General features: G+C 36.6%; 2 protein-coding genes and 2 long non-coding RNA genes across 5 annotated transcripts; 3 read left to right on the top strand and 1 right to left on the bottom strand.

The window, feature by feature from the left end:
* The first annotated feature begins 401 nt into the window (after positions 1-401).
* Positions 402-6421, top strand: LOC113731574 (proline iminopeptidase-like). Its single transcript, XM_027256922.2, has 11 exons — positions 402-664; positions 1315-1520; positions 2455-2553; positions 2627-2737; positions 2809-2871; positions 2994-3087; positions 3654-3751; positions 4321-4422; positions 4521-4634; positions 5507-5581; positions 6050-6421. The coding sequence occupies exons 1-11, from the start codon at positions 478-480 to the stop codon at positions 6152-6154; spliced, it is 1254 nt and encodes a 417-aa protein (XP_027112723.1). The 5' UTR covers positions 402-477; the 3' UTR covers positions 6155-6421.
* Positions 6422-6777: 356 nt separating this feature from the next.
* On the bottom strand, positions 6778-10449 carry LOC113731573 (uncharacterized). 2 transcript variants are annotated; one of them, XM_027256919.2, is made up of 9 exons: positions 10138-10449; positions 9471-9535; positions 9327-9388; positions 8211-9224; positions 8037-8103; positions 7848-7955; positions 7637-7762; positions 7299-7480; positions 6778-7208 (listed from the first exon to the last, which is right to left on the bottom strand). In XM_027256919.2, exons 1-9 carry the CDS (start codon positions 10319-10321, stop codon positions 6953-6955), a joined length of 2064 nt encoding a protein of 687 aa, XP_027112720.1. In that variant the 5' UTR covers positions 10322-10449; the 3' UTR covers positions 6778-6952. The 2 variants fall into 2 exon arrangements, with proteins under 2 accessions (XP_027112720.1, XP_027112721.1); XM_027256920.2 differs by having other exon boundaries at positions 8211-9221.
* Positions 6961-8052, top strand: LOC140036796 (uncharacterized). The gene is made up of 2 exons (XR_011840347.1): positions 6961-7086; positions 7381-8052. It is a non-coding gene; the product is annotated as an uncharacterized lncRNA (long non-coding RNA).
* Positions 10450-13087: 2638 nt separating the features above from the next.
* Positions 13088-13956, top strand: LOC140037216 (uncharacterized). Its single transcript, XR_011841142.1, has 2 exons — positions 13088-13254; positions 13692-13956. It is a non-coding gene; the product is annotated as an uncharacterized lncRNA (long non-coding RNA).
* The last annotated feature ends 1810 nt before the right edge of the window (positions 13957-15766 follow it).

Genomic DNA, 15766 nt, shown 5'->3' with positions numbered 1-15766 from the left:
AAATCAAATAATTGTGACAAAGGGCAGAAAACAAGCATCCAAACAAATTTTGCTGTGACTGTGGAGAAGATGCATCTTGAAATAGGGTCTGTAAAGTTCCTATCTCTCTCCCTATTACAAATAAATTAAGGAACCCAAGAAGTTCCTTAAAAATTAAGGGTTGAATACGCGTAGATTGGAATATTTGAGGATTGAGGTTAGGAATTGGATTTAGTACATCTGCTCCTCTAAAAATAAATGGGCAAACATTAGTCAAAGTCAATCCTGACCCTCCAAGTCCAGGACATAATCCCAGGTAGACAAACAATACAAATACTAAAAAAGAAAAACAACGAAAAAGACAATTTCGCCATACTACATTTTTTATAAGTCAGCTTTAACAATCTTTAACAATTTGGCATTGGTGAACAGTACTCATACCGACACATTAATCATCAAAATCAAGCAGCACTATTAGCGTAATAATCCCATTTCCAAATGAGCCGTGTAGTTATAGGGGGAGGAAGAATAGGAGGGTCTTCTCATCCAAATCAGACGCCCTTTCCCCTCTCTCACTCTCACTCCTCCACTCTCTCTCCAATTCAGTTGCTTAAGCCCTTCTTCCCAACGCTCTCTTTCCATCGACCCGTTTCCTCTTTTCCTCCCAAAAATCTCACTATCTCAGGTGCACTTCAATTTTCTCAACAGATTCTTCTTCCTCTCCCCCCCCTCTCTCCTCCCCCCTTTCTTTCTGCTCTGTTTGACGATAAGAATAATATATTTTTTTCCAGCAGCCTTCCTATGTTTTTTTTTCTTTCCTTTGTTGTTTTGTGTTCATCAAACAAGAAAGCCCACTTCTTTATAGTTTTCTGCTTCTTTATTAATGCATAAGATCAAGAATTATACCACTAAGTCCATAATTACATGTTCTAGTTAAAGTAAGGCAAACATGCAGCACATACAGTTGTCCTATGTTCAGTCATCTCTATGTATTTGCTTACATTTGGTTAGAATCGAACGCGTTCTGAAACAGGGAACAATTTGTTTCTCTATTGGTATTATTATGTGTATTTGCGTTACAAGTCTACAGAACACACAAAGATTCTTCTTTTGCCTAGAGAATTGATTGTTAAAATTCTACCTTGGATGAAGTTTGTGAGGAAATAGGAAGACAACTTTCTTTTGCAGGAGATAAATCGTGGGCCCTTCTTTATTCTTGCTAAGCTGACATCATCAGTTCTGATATAATTTTGAAAAAACAATTATAGTGGAAATTGTCGTCTTCTATTTTTTATATAGCTGAATTTGTTGCGTTATGTGCATTGTTATTGACAGAACGGAATAGTAGTGTGTTGAGGGCACAAAATATTGATTATAAGAGTGAGAAGCAGCGGAGTTTGGAATCTATGGATTCTAAGAAAGACTCTACGGAATTAAATAGAGAGCTCTACCTAGATATAGAGCCATATAGTACTGGTTTCCTGAAGGTTTCAGATCTTCATACTATATACTGGGAGCAGTCAGGGAATCCCAACGGGCATGTAAGTTGTTTTCATTAAGGGATTTCATTTCTTAGTCTCTATTTTTATCCTAATCTACTTCATATGTATTTCATTCTCCGATTTTTAATGGCTGGAATCTATGATAACAACGCTGCAGCCTGCTAATTGCTTTACGAGCCACGTTATATATGCATGATCCCTTATTTTAGAAACTTATAGAGTAACATAAAGATTAAAGGTTATCCCCTTTTATCTTATCTTGGTCGATATCTGCTGTACATTGTGCTAATAGAAATGTGATATTTGTAAAAAGGAATTTTTATCAGTTATAGCTGAAACTTTGTTGACATCCGGCCTGCTTTACCAGTCTTTTTCTTTTCGGTACAAGTTTCTCAGTTGTCTGTTTAATTTGTTGGATCGGAGTTGAAGGTTTCAACTATTAAGGGGTTATTGACATTTGGAAAAACTAGCCTGCTGGAAATAATCCCAACGGCCCCTCTGCCAAGGCAGGACTCTATCATAGTATTAGAAACTCTATCATAGTGTTGACATTTCTCCTTTTTGTTATTACATTAGGTTGGAGAGTGGTGTAGCAATAAGGGAAGGAACTTTAATGGTAGAGTTTTATTGCACTAGAGCACCAATGAGTGAAAGCAAGCATCTCTAATTAAGGGTCTTGACACGGTATTGAGGTCTGAAAATTGGGATTGGGATTTTCTTTCTAGTCCATTCAGGAATGTCTCAATGAGATACATAAAGGTTCCTACCAGAATTTCCAAGTTTATATCTGATGTGGACCTATACTGCAATTTAAAACTTGTAATTCTTATACTTTCTAGGGCAGAACATCACAATTCTTGATTTCAGTTCCATTTAATGTGTATATTTCTTGTACTACATCCACTGATACTCTTGGTTTGGCATTATTTGAACTAATGCAGCTTTACACCTCCTGACATTTTGTACGTTGCAGCCAGTTGTTTTTCTCCATGGAGGCCCAGGAGGTGGAACTTCACCAAATAATCGAAAATTTTTTGACCCTGCATTTTATCGGATTATTCTATTTGATCAGGTTAGTAATGTCAACTATGTGTTTCAAAACTTAGCTAAGTACAGCGTGTGTGACAACCATTTTCATGTTATAGCGAGGTGCAGGAAAAAGCACACCCCATGCTTGTTTAGTAGAGAATACCACCTGGGACCTGGTGAATGACATTGAAAAGCTCAGAGAGCACTTACAAATTCCAGAATGGCAGGTTTGTTACTGGTTCTGTTTGAATCATTTTGTGTTCATTGCTTTACATCTCTATCAACCATGATCTTCTAGGTATTTGGGGGTTCATGGGGGAGTACGCTTGCTCTTGCATATAGCCAGTCACACCCTGAAAAGGTGAGATGGAATTTTTTTTAAATCTTGTTTTTCTATGTAGTCTTTTTTGGAGGATGTATAAACACTTCTAGAATCTCTGACAGTACATGTCATATTCTGAAATCTTTTTGGTTTAATTGAAGGTCACTGGCTTGGTCCTACGGGGGATATTTTTGTTGCGCAAGAAAGAAATTGATTGGTTCTACGAGGGTGGTGCTGCTGCTATATTCCCTGATGGTATGCATTTTAATTTGTAAATCTGACTAGTGGACTACTAATGATTGTTGAATATGTTTTGGAAAGTTGTGATTGTATAACTAGATCACATTACTTTCTTGGCAACATAAGAAGATATTATGTGGTGTAAAATCATGGAGTATTACCAAATATGGCTTAGCATGCAATGTCCTCCTAGCTTGATAATCATATATGAAAATACATGGAGTGATCAATTAGTCATAATGACTGAGGCATCTTTGTGGAGTCGTAATGTGCCAGGAGTTGCCATGACTAGATTGGAAAGAAGTGGGAGGTATAGTGTGTCCTATTAGGTTGCTCTGATCAAATTTCATCGCAGTAATAGATATGGAAGGCCTTGAATAATTTTTTAGCACAGAATTTGGCAAATATAGCAGGAGTTCTGTACAGAATCTTGCAGAGAAATCAAGTGCAAGGTGAACTTATCTGCGGTTCAGATTTTAACATTCTATTATTTCCCTGTGCCTTGAAATCTTGAATAATGATTGATTTCATTGCGTCAAGACCTTATTAGTGGCTGAGTGCATGTTTTGCTCTGTATGCAGCTTGGGAATCCTTCAGAGATCTTATCCCGGATAATGAAAGGGGGTGCTTTATCGAGGCCTATCACAAAAGACTAAACTCTGATGATAAGGATATACAAGTAAGATCGACATTCTGGTTTATGAATCATCAGTCTTTTCTGACTTTTTCTTGTGATGCGAATAGCTGCACCAATTCATGAAGGAACCTTTCAATGAAAATCATTATTTTTTTGGGAAGATTATCTGTGAATATCTTACACAGTCATCAACTTTTTTGAATTCATGAAGCAACCTTTCAACCAAATTATCATTATTATTTTTTTTGGAAGATATCTGCCAATTTGTTATGCTGTCATCGAATGGACAATTCAGTCTTTAACTCTTAGACAGCTTGCTGGTTGCTTTCTGAAACTCCATCAGTTAGAAACTCAGGCTAATAACTAGATTTAAACTGTAAGATATTGTGGCCATCAGTGTTACGCGAAGTTTTCTTCCTTTTGCCTTCGTTTTATGGAACTTTGTTGTCAGTGGTGTGCAGGATAGACAAAGTAACAGTAGAATCTTCCCAGAAGTAGTCATTTTGAATGAATGATTTTATTTCAGCATGATATGCTGATTCCCTTTTAAAAAAAAAAAAAAAAAAAATCCTTGGGTCCTTGTACATTTTCTTAGTTCCTTATCTTTTTAGAATGCAGCGGCCAAGGCATGGACCAAATGGGAAATGATGACTGCACATCTTCACCCAAATGAAGAGAACATAAAGAAAGGGGATGATGATATGTTCTCTTTGGTAAGTACGAGATAGAAAGCATGGTTTGTGAAGATGTGCATTTGGAAAATACTATCTTATGGTTGAGTTCTTTGCTTAGATTTATGATGTTCATCCAGGCATTTGCAAGGATTGAGAATCACTACTTCGTGAATAAGGGCTTCTTTCCTACGGACTCATTCCTGCTAGATAACGTTGAAAAGATAAAGCATATTAACACAGTTATTGTTCAGGTATACCATCCTTTTGTTGCATCCAGTGTCATACTTTTCATGTCTTGCACATCAAATGATGTAAATAAATAGATGACTTGTTCTTACCCAGCAAAAGAAATATGAATTCAAACAAAATGCTGTAGAGAGGTTGCAATGGTCTGGTTAATTAATCTTGTGGACTCTGGAGAACTAAGAAATCTTGCTTCAACAGTTTGGTCCATTTGACAGCCTAGATACGTCCATCTAATTTTTGGCATGATCCCCGTGGATGGGACTTGGAATTTCTATCTTCTCCTTCGAGCGATGGAAGTTTGAAATATTATTTACAGAGAGATGGAAAAAGTTCATGTAATTCTAGTCTTGCACCAAGTATAGATGGCACTTCCAAGATTAAACTATTGGTGGGGAAACAATACAAGAAGTTTTGTCAGTATAAGTTTGGTATCACCTCACAGTATCCATGAATAAAATGGTCACTTTTGTACAATCAAGATGTACAGCTTCTTTCAAGTCAGTCTTCTCATTAATTGGATAACCAGGAGTAAACTGTATAGGTGCAAAGTTGATTCAGCTTTGTTATTTGTATTATGTTATCCTTACAAGACAATTTAGTCTTTGCCTATGGTAAATGGAAACTGAATCTTAGTTAGGACCGGTAAAATGCTTCAGATGTACATTCCATTTGTTATGATAACCATTTCATACATAATGGAATTTTAACCGTTTTCCTAGAAGGTTTTGTTACCAGATACTATGTTAGGAGAATCTTTGTTTATGTAACTGGAAGGATGGTTATTATTGCTTGAAGGTTTTGCTATCAAGGGATATGTTCTGAGTGCATTCTATTATCTGAATAAGAGAGTGACTACAGTTTATTCTCTTTCTTGCAGGGAAGATACGATGTTTGTTGTCCCATGATGTCAGCATGGGATCTTCATAGAGCTTGGCCGGAGGCAGAATTAATTGTAAGAGACTCCTTGCTTCATTTTCTTGATGATGAATAGAGCTCTCTTGTCAAAGAATTTTTCCGATGTGTTGGACACTCAAAATGTGAATCCTAGTCAAATATTTTCTTTTTAGTCCATCTTTATCTTTGATGAGTGCACAGATTGGCAGAAAAGAATTGTCTTCTAATATGAAGTGAAAGAGTAAGCATGTATTGGTAAGTTTAAAAACTGGAGTCTTGAGTTTTAAGAAATGACTAGAGGTGAATCATATTGTTGAAGTTGGTTAAGATAAGCACCAATTAAGAAGAGAGGCATGGTAAATACGGGTACAAAGGTAAATTATGGTAAACAGTAATCTTTTAATGTGAATGGATAGGAAAAATTTGTGCCTTCTTGATAGTTACTTGTTAATAATTTTAGTCCATCCTACAAAGGTCTACTTCTAAATCACTTTTATTCCTTGTTATTGGACTCCATCCATCATAGGTCGTTCCAGACGCAGGGCATTCTGCTAATGAACCGGGGATTGCTGCAGAACTTGTCGCAGCAAACGAGAAATTGAAAAGCATCATCAAGGGAAATGCATGCTGAATGGCTGGCTGCACTGCTGGTCGTTGAATCGTGGATATGTGTTGAGATGCGGCCCTCTGGTTTCCAACCATTCAAACTTCGTACCCTGATCTTTTTTATGTATGTTAATGCAGCATTCTACCCACTTGGGTTACTAAACGAAATAATTATTAGAGGAATAAGAAGCCCATTGGGATTTGTTTGGATAGCCAATTATTCCAAATAATAAGAATATTTCGCTTGTATCATAAACACATTTTTTAATCCACTTTTTTATATTTTCAACTATCTTTTTATCTCACATACATCACATCACAAAAAGTCTTACGATAATTATTTCAAATAATACTCTATCCAAACAAATTATTATTATTATTTCAAATAATCTCTTTTTGTTTCCCTTTCATTTTGGATTCTGCACTTCTATTAGGTTTTGTTTTATCGTAGCCCTAACTTTAGTGCTTGTTGCAAGGGTTCCATTAGTGGCATTCAACAATTCCATCATTTTTAACAGCATTAGCTGGCCAAATTGACATTTAAATGGATTTGAATGAAAAATCCCACCCCTCACCTGTTAATTTTTTTTTAAAATCGACTTTAAATCACGCGATAGGTATACTACTGTGTCTTTTAACAAACAAATATCAGGAAACTTTCCTTCAACTTCCATATGTTTCTACAAAGAAAAGCCACAGTACCCTAAATAATACAGAATGATAAACAAAATCAGCATATATAAGATGCAGCAACGCAAAGAATTCAATAAATAATTGAACACGAAGATATGGTACACTCAGCTGGTACAATGATGACAAGTATTTATGAAACTTTTGCAGCATGACTCGTTGGCATATGGGATCTATGGAAGTTTGGCTCCCTGGGGATGGTAACAGGCCTTCTTCCGCGTGATAGTGACCTTGGACAAGCTGGAGCTCTAGGTCTGACCACAGTAGGTATAGTACCCTTCTTACATGGCTTTTCCACTTCCTTAGGTTTTGATTTTCCTGAAGAAGTTTCCATTATAACACTGAGTAGTTTATCTGGAGTCCTTGCCTCTGTGGTAACTGAGAAGTGCCTGTAGAGGTGATCAAACAAGTTAGTCCACAAGACCATTTTGCTTGTAAACCCTATTACTTATTTAAACCAAGTTATTTTAGTTTCTCACCTCTGTGGTTGCAGAACACGTCTTGAAGAAGATTTCGTCTTCTTCAAGTCGTAGTCTGACGCTTGACTTGTGCTACTTTCAGGCTTCAGTTCTTGTTGCTCTGAGCGTTTAACTCTACTAGGACCAGTAGGTGTTTTCGTTCTTACTTGCCGATTTGTACGTTTTAGTGAAGCTATTTCGTTCTGCACGAGTAGGATAAGGTGTTAAAAGACTTTCAACAGTTCTGCACGTATGAACTCTTTAACAGACAAAGCAAAGCCCCTGAACTCAGCATACAACTTTTCACAAAGAAGAAAGAATGGGGGAAAAAAACAAGAAGAAGAAGAAGAAGAACTCACTTGAATATCAACATGTTGTCCCTGCAAGTCTCCGCCTTGAAATCTTGAAACTACGGCAGCTTCATTTTGAGGAGTTATGGCTTGATTTTTCCTCTCCAAGTTGGCTTCTCTAAGAATTCCTCTTTCCTGCAAAACAAACTTTTAATATTAGAGGTTTCCAGGCAGCATCAGTTCCTCCAGAAGCTAGTTTCATATGTTCAAAGCAGCTTACATCAGTTCTTAGCCTGAAAGGTTTAGGATGTGTGGGTTTTAGCTTCAACTTCATTCCTGGAGCACCAACAATGGGCCCTTTCAAGTCCTTATCAATTGCTTCAATGACCTAAAAAATTGTGCAGAAAACTGAGACAGATTGGAATCCTCTGGTAATATGGAAATATTTATACAGAAAAAAGAAACAAACCTTTTTTCCATCAGAATTTTGTGTGCCAAGAATTTTTCTTCCTGACTGATCCTTCTTGTCGTAATTTCTGCGATTCAATGTAAATGAGCACCACCATTAAACATGATTTAGGAAGTGAATAAATAGAAGCATGTCTAGAGAATTACTCTATATAAATATAAACAGTTTCCAGACCTCTTATCATCTAAGGCTGAAGCATTTTCCTTGTCATCGCCGAGTGACATTTCAATTTGACGTCTTGAGCAAAGTGAATTGTCTTGCTGTGACAAAACATTATTCAAATTCTCTCCGTTCCTTGAGCTCACTTCTGTACTACTGTCATTTTCCCGCACATTTTCTTGAATTGCATCATTTTCTTTACATGAAGCCTGTAATTTTGGAAGATATTTCCCTCCCTCATTTGCTAGTGCCAAATTTGGTGAATGGTTCAGTTCATGGCTCAAGGCAGCACATGACTCCAACTCTGTTGATAGTGGCTCATGTGAGATTGGACAGGCTGCTTCTTTTACAGGACGCTTTCTGTTGTCATCTCTTGATTTTGCCTTAGTTACCCTAGCAGAAGAAATCTTTGTGTTGAACTGTTTGCTCAATTTGTCCTTGCTCTTGCTGTTTAGAGATCTCAAAGATTTAGGATCATGGTTGATTTGAGTAGTATTTAACTTATGTGAGATCTTTGCTCTGCACTTTTCCTTGTTGGAACCTTTCTGTCTTGTTGAAGAATGTTGTGGCAGTGACTTCTGAGAATTATGTCCGAGCTGCTTTGGTTGTTTGCTAGAACAACCAAGTACAGGCTTTCTCTGACTAGATACCTCAAGCTTCTTCATTCCTTCACACAATTTTGTTAAAGGAGTGCGCAATTCCACAGATTTCTTCATACTAATGGCTGTCTTTGGGGAGTGAAAGATCAGAGCCTTTGCAACCACCCGGCATTTTGGCACGGCAACACTAGGTGGCTTTGGGTTCTGAACACTTCGAAAGGCATTTTGATTTTGCATGCAGTTTTTGTTCCTAGGAGTTGTAAGATACTTTGCAGCAACTTGTTTTCCCTTGGTCTTTGGGGTACAACTAACTTTGGCCTTCTCTTTGTCAGCGCCAATCTTTTTAGACATGGATGATATGATAGCTAATCTTGACATTCTAGACTTGGAAGATTTTGGGGGAGCTGAAAGCGGACATTTCATGTTTCTACTGAAAGTAAAGATCAATTCACCTCAGTTAAAAAGCCAATCACATGGATGGAAACGTTATGTTACAATAGGCATGAAAGTACTAAAAAGTTTTTGCACTAACCTTGAACAATTTCTGTTCAGCGCCTTGTGAAGTCTTACATTGGGACTTCTTGCTGCCATTACCTGTGTGAACCAGAAGTGCAAGTTGTTCAATCCATGTCTAAGCTGTGCCAATTGAGCTAAGAAACCACGAAATAGCACTAACCCGAAGGACAAAATTCTTGTAAATTGCTTCAGAATCCATTTCTTCCTCGTGCTTCTGGTCGCATCCTGTGACAGAAACAAGGTAAACAGCAAAAAAAAAAAAACACAAAAAGCTTAATCGTCATACATTCAGCAAGTCTGAAGATTTCTAAGTTATGATTCTTCTTTGCAAAGCAACAACATCCCCTCCCCAACCCCAAAAAAAAGAAAAAAAAATTCCCCCAACAGCTTTCCTGACGGAGGACAAGATTTTGGTGATGTAAGAGTGATGAATGTCCACATGTTATCTATACATGCACAAATGCCTACATAAAAGCAGATACCAAACAGCTACACTGAAACTTGTACAACCTATTAAAGAAGAAGACAAGCTGAAATGTAATGTTGAATAGATCAAAGCTGAACAATACTGCTTCTCAAAAAATAGATAAACTATGCAGTTACAGGAATATTTGAAGGGATAAACTCAATCTGTAAGTATCCGTAGCCAATTCTACCAATCTACAGATTTCCCAAAAGGAATCTTGACGAAATAAATCTGTATAATTAAATGACAGGAGCTCAGCTTCAAAACCAAATATAGCAAAATAACTCTTTAACTGCTATACTAAAAATAACTTCAAATACCAATAAAATTTAGTAAATGAAGACCAAATTCAAAGACTTACCCACACGCAAGCAGAACCAATACCGATCATCAGGGCGGTAATGATCTGGGACAGTAAAATCAACGAACTTAGGAGCTTCAATATCTTCATAAAACTTTTCATTTTCCCCTTCGTCTCTGTCTTCCATTTCTATATCATTACATCTGATGGAGTCTGCTGATAATTTAGCTTCTTCCTCAGCCATTTCTCTCAACTGGGGCAAAAGACAAAAGGGGGTGGCCGGGGAGGAGCGTCAGGTCAGGTGGGAGAAGGGGTGGTTGAGATTGGAAGAGAAAGCTCAAATTTGCACTGTGAGGTGGTGGCCCCGGTGGATAAACCGTACAAGAGGAAGGCAGTAGTTTGTTTGTGCCGACGAATTTTAAAACACAACTGCCCGGTCCGAAGTAGCCGTTACAAGCTCTGGTAATTTTGTTATTCTTTCCAAATCAAAGGGTAAGATAGTCAACAAGGATATTCTCATTTCTTTTGCTTTCCTTTTTCTCTTTCTTTCCAAGACTGGTCTTGGGCTACAAGCATACACGAAACTTTGGAATACAATTCCAATTTTGCTAATCAGCGCTAAGGATGTATGAGCCCAAAGCAGAAATACAAAAGCCCACTAAAAAGAAGGCCTTCATATTCTCGAGTTCCCAAAAGGTATAAGCACCTGATTTTCTTTGTTTTGTTTTTGGGTGGGGGGTTGGGGGGGTCCGCATAACTGTAGCAGAAAAGGGAGGATTGAACCGATTGATTAACAAGCTTTTTTGTGTCCGAAGATTCCTGCCCGGATCAGGGATCATCTATTCACCGACTTTAAGCGGCATTTAAAAAAACGGGTGCCACAGGCCATCATTAAGATATATTTTACGCGTTATATTTTAAAAAATATAAGATTAATTAAAAAAGTAAATAAATATAATGGAGGGTAGATAAAATTAAATTTTAAAAAATATATAAACGCAAGGGAGGATAATAATTATTAGTGTATGTATATATATAATAGGTTAGATGAATGTTAATTGTGTTAACGAGTGCCTTAAGCGCACCTGATAGAAAAACCCTTTAAAATATCGTCATTGTCGTATGAAATTAGCAGAAGTGTTGTACACGGCCTGTTTTGCTGCAACTCAATTTTACCTGCTAAGTCATACAACCAAAATGGTTACCACAATTTAGTGGTTTTAAGGAAGAAAGAAAGAAAGAAAGAAAGAAGAAGTGGTTAGATCCCTCAAACATGTCATGTTTTAAAATACTTCACTTGTGCTTCACAGCATTTTTAATGAGCAAAAATCTTAAAATGACTCAAGTAAACACTAGAACAATACACAGAAATATATTATTGCCAGGACTCTGATACAACTCATGATTGTAAACTCTCGTACGCTAAGACAACAGCACAATTTTTGTCACTCGTTAAAATTTGTGCCCACAAATTCAATCTCAATGATCAAATTTTAAAACACTACATCTATCACCATGAACTGTTCCTTGCAATTACCATTTTCACTATTGACTGCAAAGGATCTTCATCCCAGGAATAAATACTAGTACAACAACAAAAGAACTTAAGATTTTTTTCCCCATATTGTTTGGTCTATGAGCGGTTTGCGTGCCCCCGATCCCTCCATGATCTGTCAAAACTTGAAAACCAAAAAAAGCGAGCAAATAAAGAGACTGGTACTATATCTTTGCGGGAAATAAATCAGAAATTTTGAGTTGGTCCGTTCCTCATTAATAATTACAGATTCAGTACAACCATTATTGATGGCCACCATTGACACTTGCACGTCCGGCGCAATAAATGGCCGCCAGGTCTCTGCTTCCTTCCCCAGGTGTGTTTCCGCTGGCCGCTATGACTGCTTTAATACGTTACGCTGGATTTGTACGTCTTCCATTCATTTCATAAAACAAAATATAATTCAACTATTTCTTTCAAATCTAAGTACTTTCGTGCACCTTCTGCCATTATTGGCACTAAATACGTCACGAAAAGTGTTAAATTTTTTATAAAATTATAGTTAATTCGCAAAAGTATTTAAACACAATGAGTACAATAAACATATGCATATACTTTCACACATTGAATTAAGGGATAATCTCATAAACCTCCCTTGAGGTTTCTTACTATTTCACTTAGTTCCCTTGATGTTTTAAAAATTACACTTACCTCTCTTGATTTAACCCTTTGGTAACCAAACTTTAAAATAGAGTCAAAAATTTAATGAATACCCTAAATTCCCCTTATCTTAGAAAGTTTAATTTGTTCTTCTAAACAAAAAATGTGTCAAGTCTTTCATGCTAATACTTATTATTTAATAATCAACTATAACAATAAATCTTTTGTTATAATAGGGTATTTTTCATAGTTTTTTATTGGAAATATAAATTCTTTTTAAGACAGAGAAGAAAGTGCTATTTTGTTTCTTTTAAAGTTTATGGACTATTTTTTTAATAAAAATTTATAGACTTGTTTAGTGGTGGAACTATCATAATTTGGTAGTGATTTTGGGCCATTTATTTTTAATCATTGTTGACTTATTCTTGATTTTGATACCCAAAAAAAAGAGCCACAAAAAAAATTGGAGGATATTAAAAGTTATCAAAAAAAATTACTAGTTTAACGTTTAATTTAGATAAATATTAGGGACAACATTGATAGTTCTTCTATCCTTCCAATGAAATATAAGAGAAATGAATAAGAAGGAAAATGGTAACAAAAAAATAAAATCCATCCTTTGGATAAACATGGCAATAAAAGAGTTTTATTAAAAATATTAAGATTAGTATTATCATTTTAAATAGACAAGGGAGGTAAGTGTAATTTTTAAAACCTTAGTGAACTCAAGTGAAATTATTAGAAATCTTAGGGGAGGTTTCTGAAATTATCCCTTGAATTAATATAATTTATATATACTAACGATAAACATCCATTGGAAAAAAAAAAAACTTTCAAAATAAATACAAAATTCATTTCACATCTTTGTCATAGACTCCAGAGAAAAGTATCCTCAGCCTCATTCCTTAAGTGGCACACCTGGAGTCCGCGTTGGCACATCATGAAGATGAAACAATCAGGCAACTTACCTCTTGAAAGTTTGAGATTGACTTGCCAAGGTTTCCTATTTGCCCATAGCTTTTGTACGTGGACTTTTTATTTTGCTTATTTTCATGTTTTCCCATCAATTCGATTTGCTCCTAAAACTTTTCTTATAAATGAGTTTGTCCATGGTTGGAACGTTATAGAGGATGTTACAGTCGGATTCGCATAGCACTAAAGGAATGTTCAGGTGCCTTTGAAGGCATTGGCGACATGAAACAAAACTTCTAGTATATATTTTAAGACGCTGATTAAGTACGCATTTTGTGATCATAGAGATATAGAACCAGATTATTCCGTCTATAAACGCTTGAAGATTATACAGGTGGCTTACAAATTAAATTAACAGTTTGAGAAGTGCACAAAACTTGAAAGCCCCCTGCCTAGAAGTCGAAGTTGATTGTGTTGATGTTATTTCTCTCCTAATCTCTACTGTTAATTCTCATCATCTTTTCCATCCGATTATCATGGACTGCAGATGCCTGCTTTCGCAGCTCCAGGATGTTAAACTCAAGCATGTCTTCCGTGAGACCAACAGACATCTTAGCGAAGTTGGATAGCAAACTGGATCAGAATTTTGTGATTTTTGAATTATGTCCTCTCGAGAACTCCTTTTGCTTTTGATGAGGACACCAGAGGCATCTGTTATCCCCGTAGCATTAGGACGATTCTGTAACAGCCAGGGGAACTCTTGATTGCTGTCAATATATTTTGCAGTTATATGAAAAAAAAAAAATTAAAAACGCTTTATTGAATTATTGAAGCTGAAAACGATTGTGCAAGTCAGTCTTTCCTAAATGGAATTTATGTGCATGAACTAGTTTCTTACACAGATCGAACATGACTATATATGCTTCAGGTTCATCAAGCTACTTCATTCGATCACTTAGATGTGAAAGGAAGCAGCTGGCGCTGACAAAAGGGAAGCCAGGAAAACACTTGCGGATCTAAGTCCAATTTGGTTAACTGGTTGCAGATCATAATATCCTAATCAAACACCATCAACATTATTATTACTTGTGTAAATGCCCACGTAACTGTTTTGACAAAATGGGGGGAGTTGATCAAGACCAGTCCAACAAGATCCACCCACCACATTTTACTGTATCTGAAAGTTGGTCAGCAAAATGAAGCTTTGGTTCCATTAAATGCTCGAGCTAATTCAGCTTCTCTACGCATGTTAACTTGTATCATAAATCGATTGACAGTTTCTTGGGTGCTTGCTGAATTAATTAATTCTCCTTCATTGGTGTTGTTAACTACGGTGATACGACTCCTAACTCAACGTACCATCTGGGCTCCACAGTTCTTCTTTAAACTGCTGCTGTAGATACAGCAATTGGTCGGTTGATCAAAATCTGGATGTCGATCCAAAACTCAAAAACACATCTAATCATGACCACTATTGTCTAGTCTTGACTAGCATAGCATAATTGGTTCGTTAAAACAAGAAGTTTTCTTAAGTTAAAAGTTTGCGATGAATTGGGCGTGCCGGTACTAGGTCTGAAATCACTGTGCCAACTACCAAAAAGGTTGAAACGGGTGCCCTCTTGACCCAAAAGCGGATACTGGGAAATATACGGACAAACCAGTAGACTTTTTCTGTTTCGTCTACTTCAACAGAAAAGAATGGATAAGCGCAGAAAGACTAGAAGGTCGCGACTTTAGCCCAGCCCTCCAATACCAAGAGTGCTGAGGGAGACGCAAAACAAGCACCGCACAATAGCAGCTAATTAATGAAGCTCAAAGTGTAAACGAGTTGACAATATTTAGGATTCAGCGTTCAAATTTCAAAGTCTATGTAGTGGATCTCCACAAATTATCACCACTTGCAGCTTTGGAGTCAGAAGACTTAGAACCCATTAGGCAAAGTGGAGGGCAACCCTCCATGAATTTAATCCTAATTAATTATGAAAAAGTTGAAAAAAAAAAAAAAGAGAGGAAACGATGGGAAAGTGTTCAAAACTGGGGTAGCTGGTTTTTGATAACCAACTCGTTTAGGTTAGTAGTCACTATGGCCATTTTTTCTGCCAACACAATTTTTGATCACATTTTTTCTTGCATATATCAAATCGTTAGAATATAATTTTTATAAAAATTATTAAAGAAAGCAATATAATTAAAATGGGTGTATTCCCGACTTATAGTTAACTCAAAAGCTACTCAATTACTACACTTCTTTTGGCGTATTCCCATGGTATAGAAATAGATGCAAATTAGCAAATATCGTATCCATAAAAATAAAAGAAAAAAAACATGTAGTAGCTAGTTTTGACGAAACTAAGGATGGTGGACCAAAGAGCACTAATTGATGGTAAACAAGAAATTCTAATAAGCTCTTGGCGGCAGTACTCTTTTTGGTAGACTGCCACCGTCTGTCAAGAATTTCTGCCATGCACATAACTGGACGCATGTGAAAACTGAAAATTTTCAATGGGGGAGTGGGTAGGAAGTAGTAAAACTTGTACTCCCACTTCACTTCCCCTGCTACTTGCGTTGTAAAATTTGTGTTCCTGCTTCATATTTCAAAGACGCAAAAAAGAGTACCGACGA

The sequence above is a fragment of the Coffea arabica genome, chromosome 2e, assembly GCF_036785885.1.
Source record: "Coffea arabica cultivar ET-39 chromosome 2e, Coffea Arabica ET-39 HiFi, whole genome shotgun sequence".
In the NCBI taxonomy this organism is placed as follows: Eukaryota; Viridiplantae; Streptophyta; class Magnoliopsida; order Gentianales; family Rubiaceae; genus Coffea; species Coffea arabica.
This window is presented reverse-complemented; position numbering and strand designations above follow the sequence as displayed.

Coding starts and splice junctions, on each gene's coding strand:
- LOC113731574 (XM_027256922.2), top strand. CDS start 478: ATGAGCCGTGTAGTTATAGGGGGAGGAAGAATAGGAGGGTCTTCTCAT. Junction 4,635..5,506: donor TTAACACAGTTATTGTTCAG/GTATACCATCCT, acceptor TCTTTCTTGCAG/GGAAGATACGATGTTTGTTG. Junction 5,582..6,049: donor GGCCGGAGGCAGAATTAATT/GTAAGAGACTCC, acceptor CATCCATCATAG/GTCGTTCCAGACGCAGGGCA.
- LOC113731573 (XM_027256919.2), bottom strand. CDS start 10,321: ATGGCTGAGGAAGAAGCTAAATTATCAGCAGACTCCATCAGATGTAAT. Junction 9,389..9,470: donor ACAAGAATTTTGTCCTTCGG/GTTAGTGCTATT, acceptor TGGTTCACACAG/GTAATGGCAGCAAGAAGTCC. Junction 7,209..7,298: donor CGTGTTCTGCAACCACAGAG/GTGAGAAACTAA, acceptor TCACCTCTACAG/GCACTTCTCAGTTACCACAG.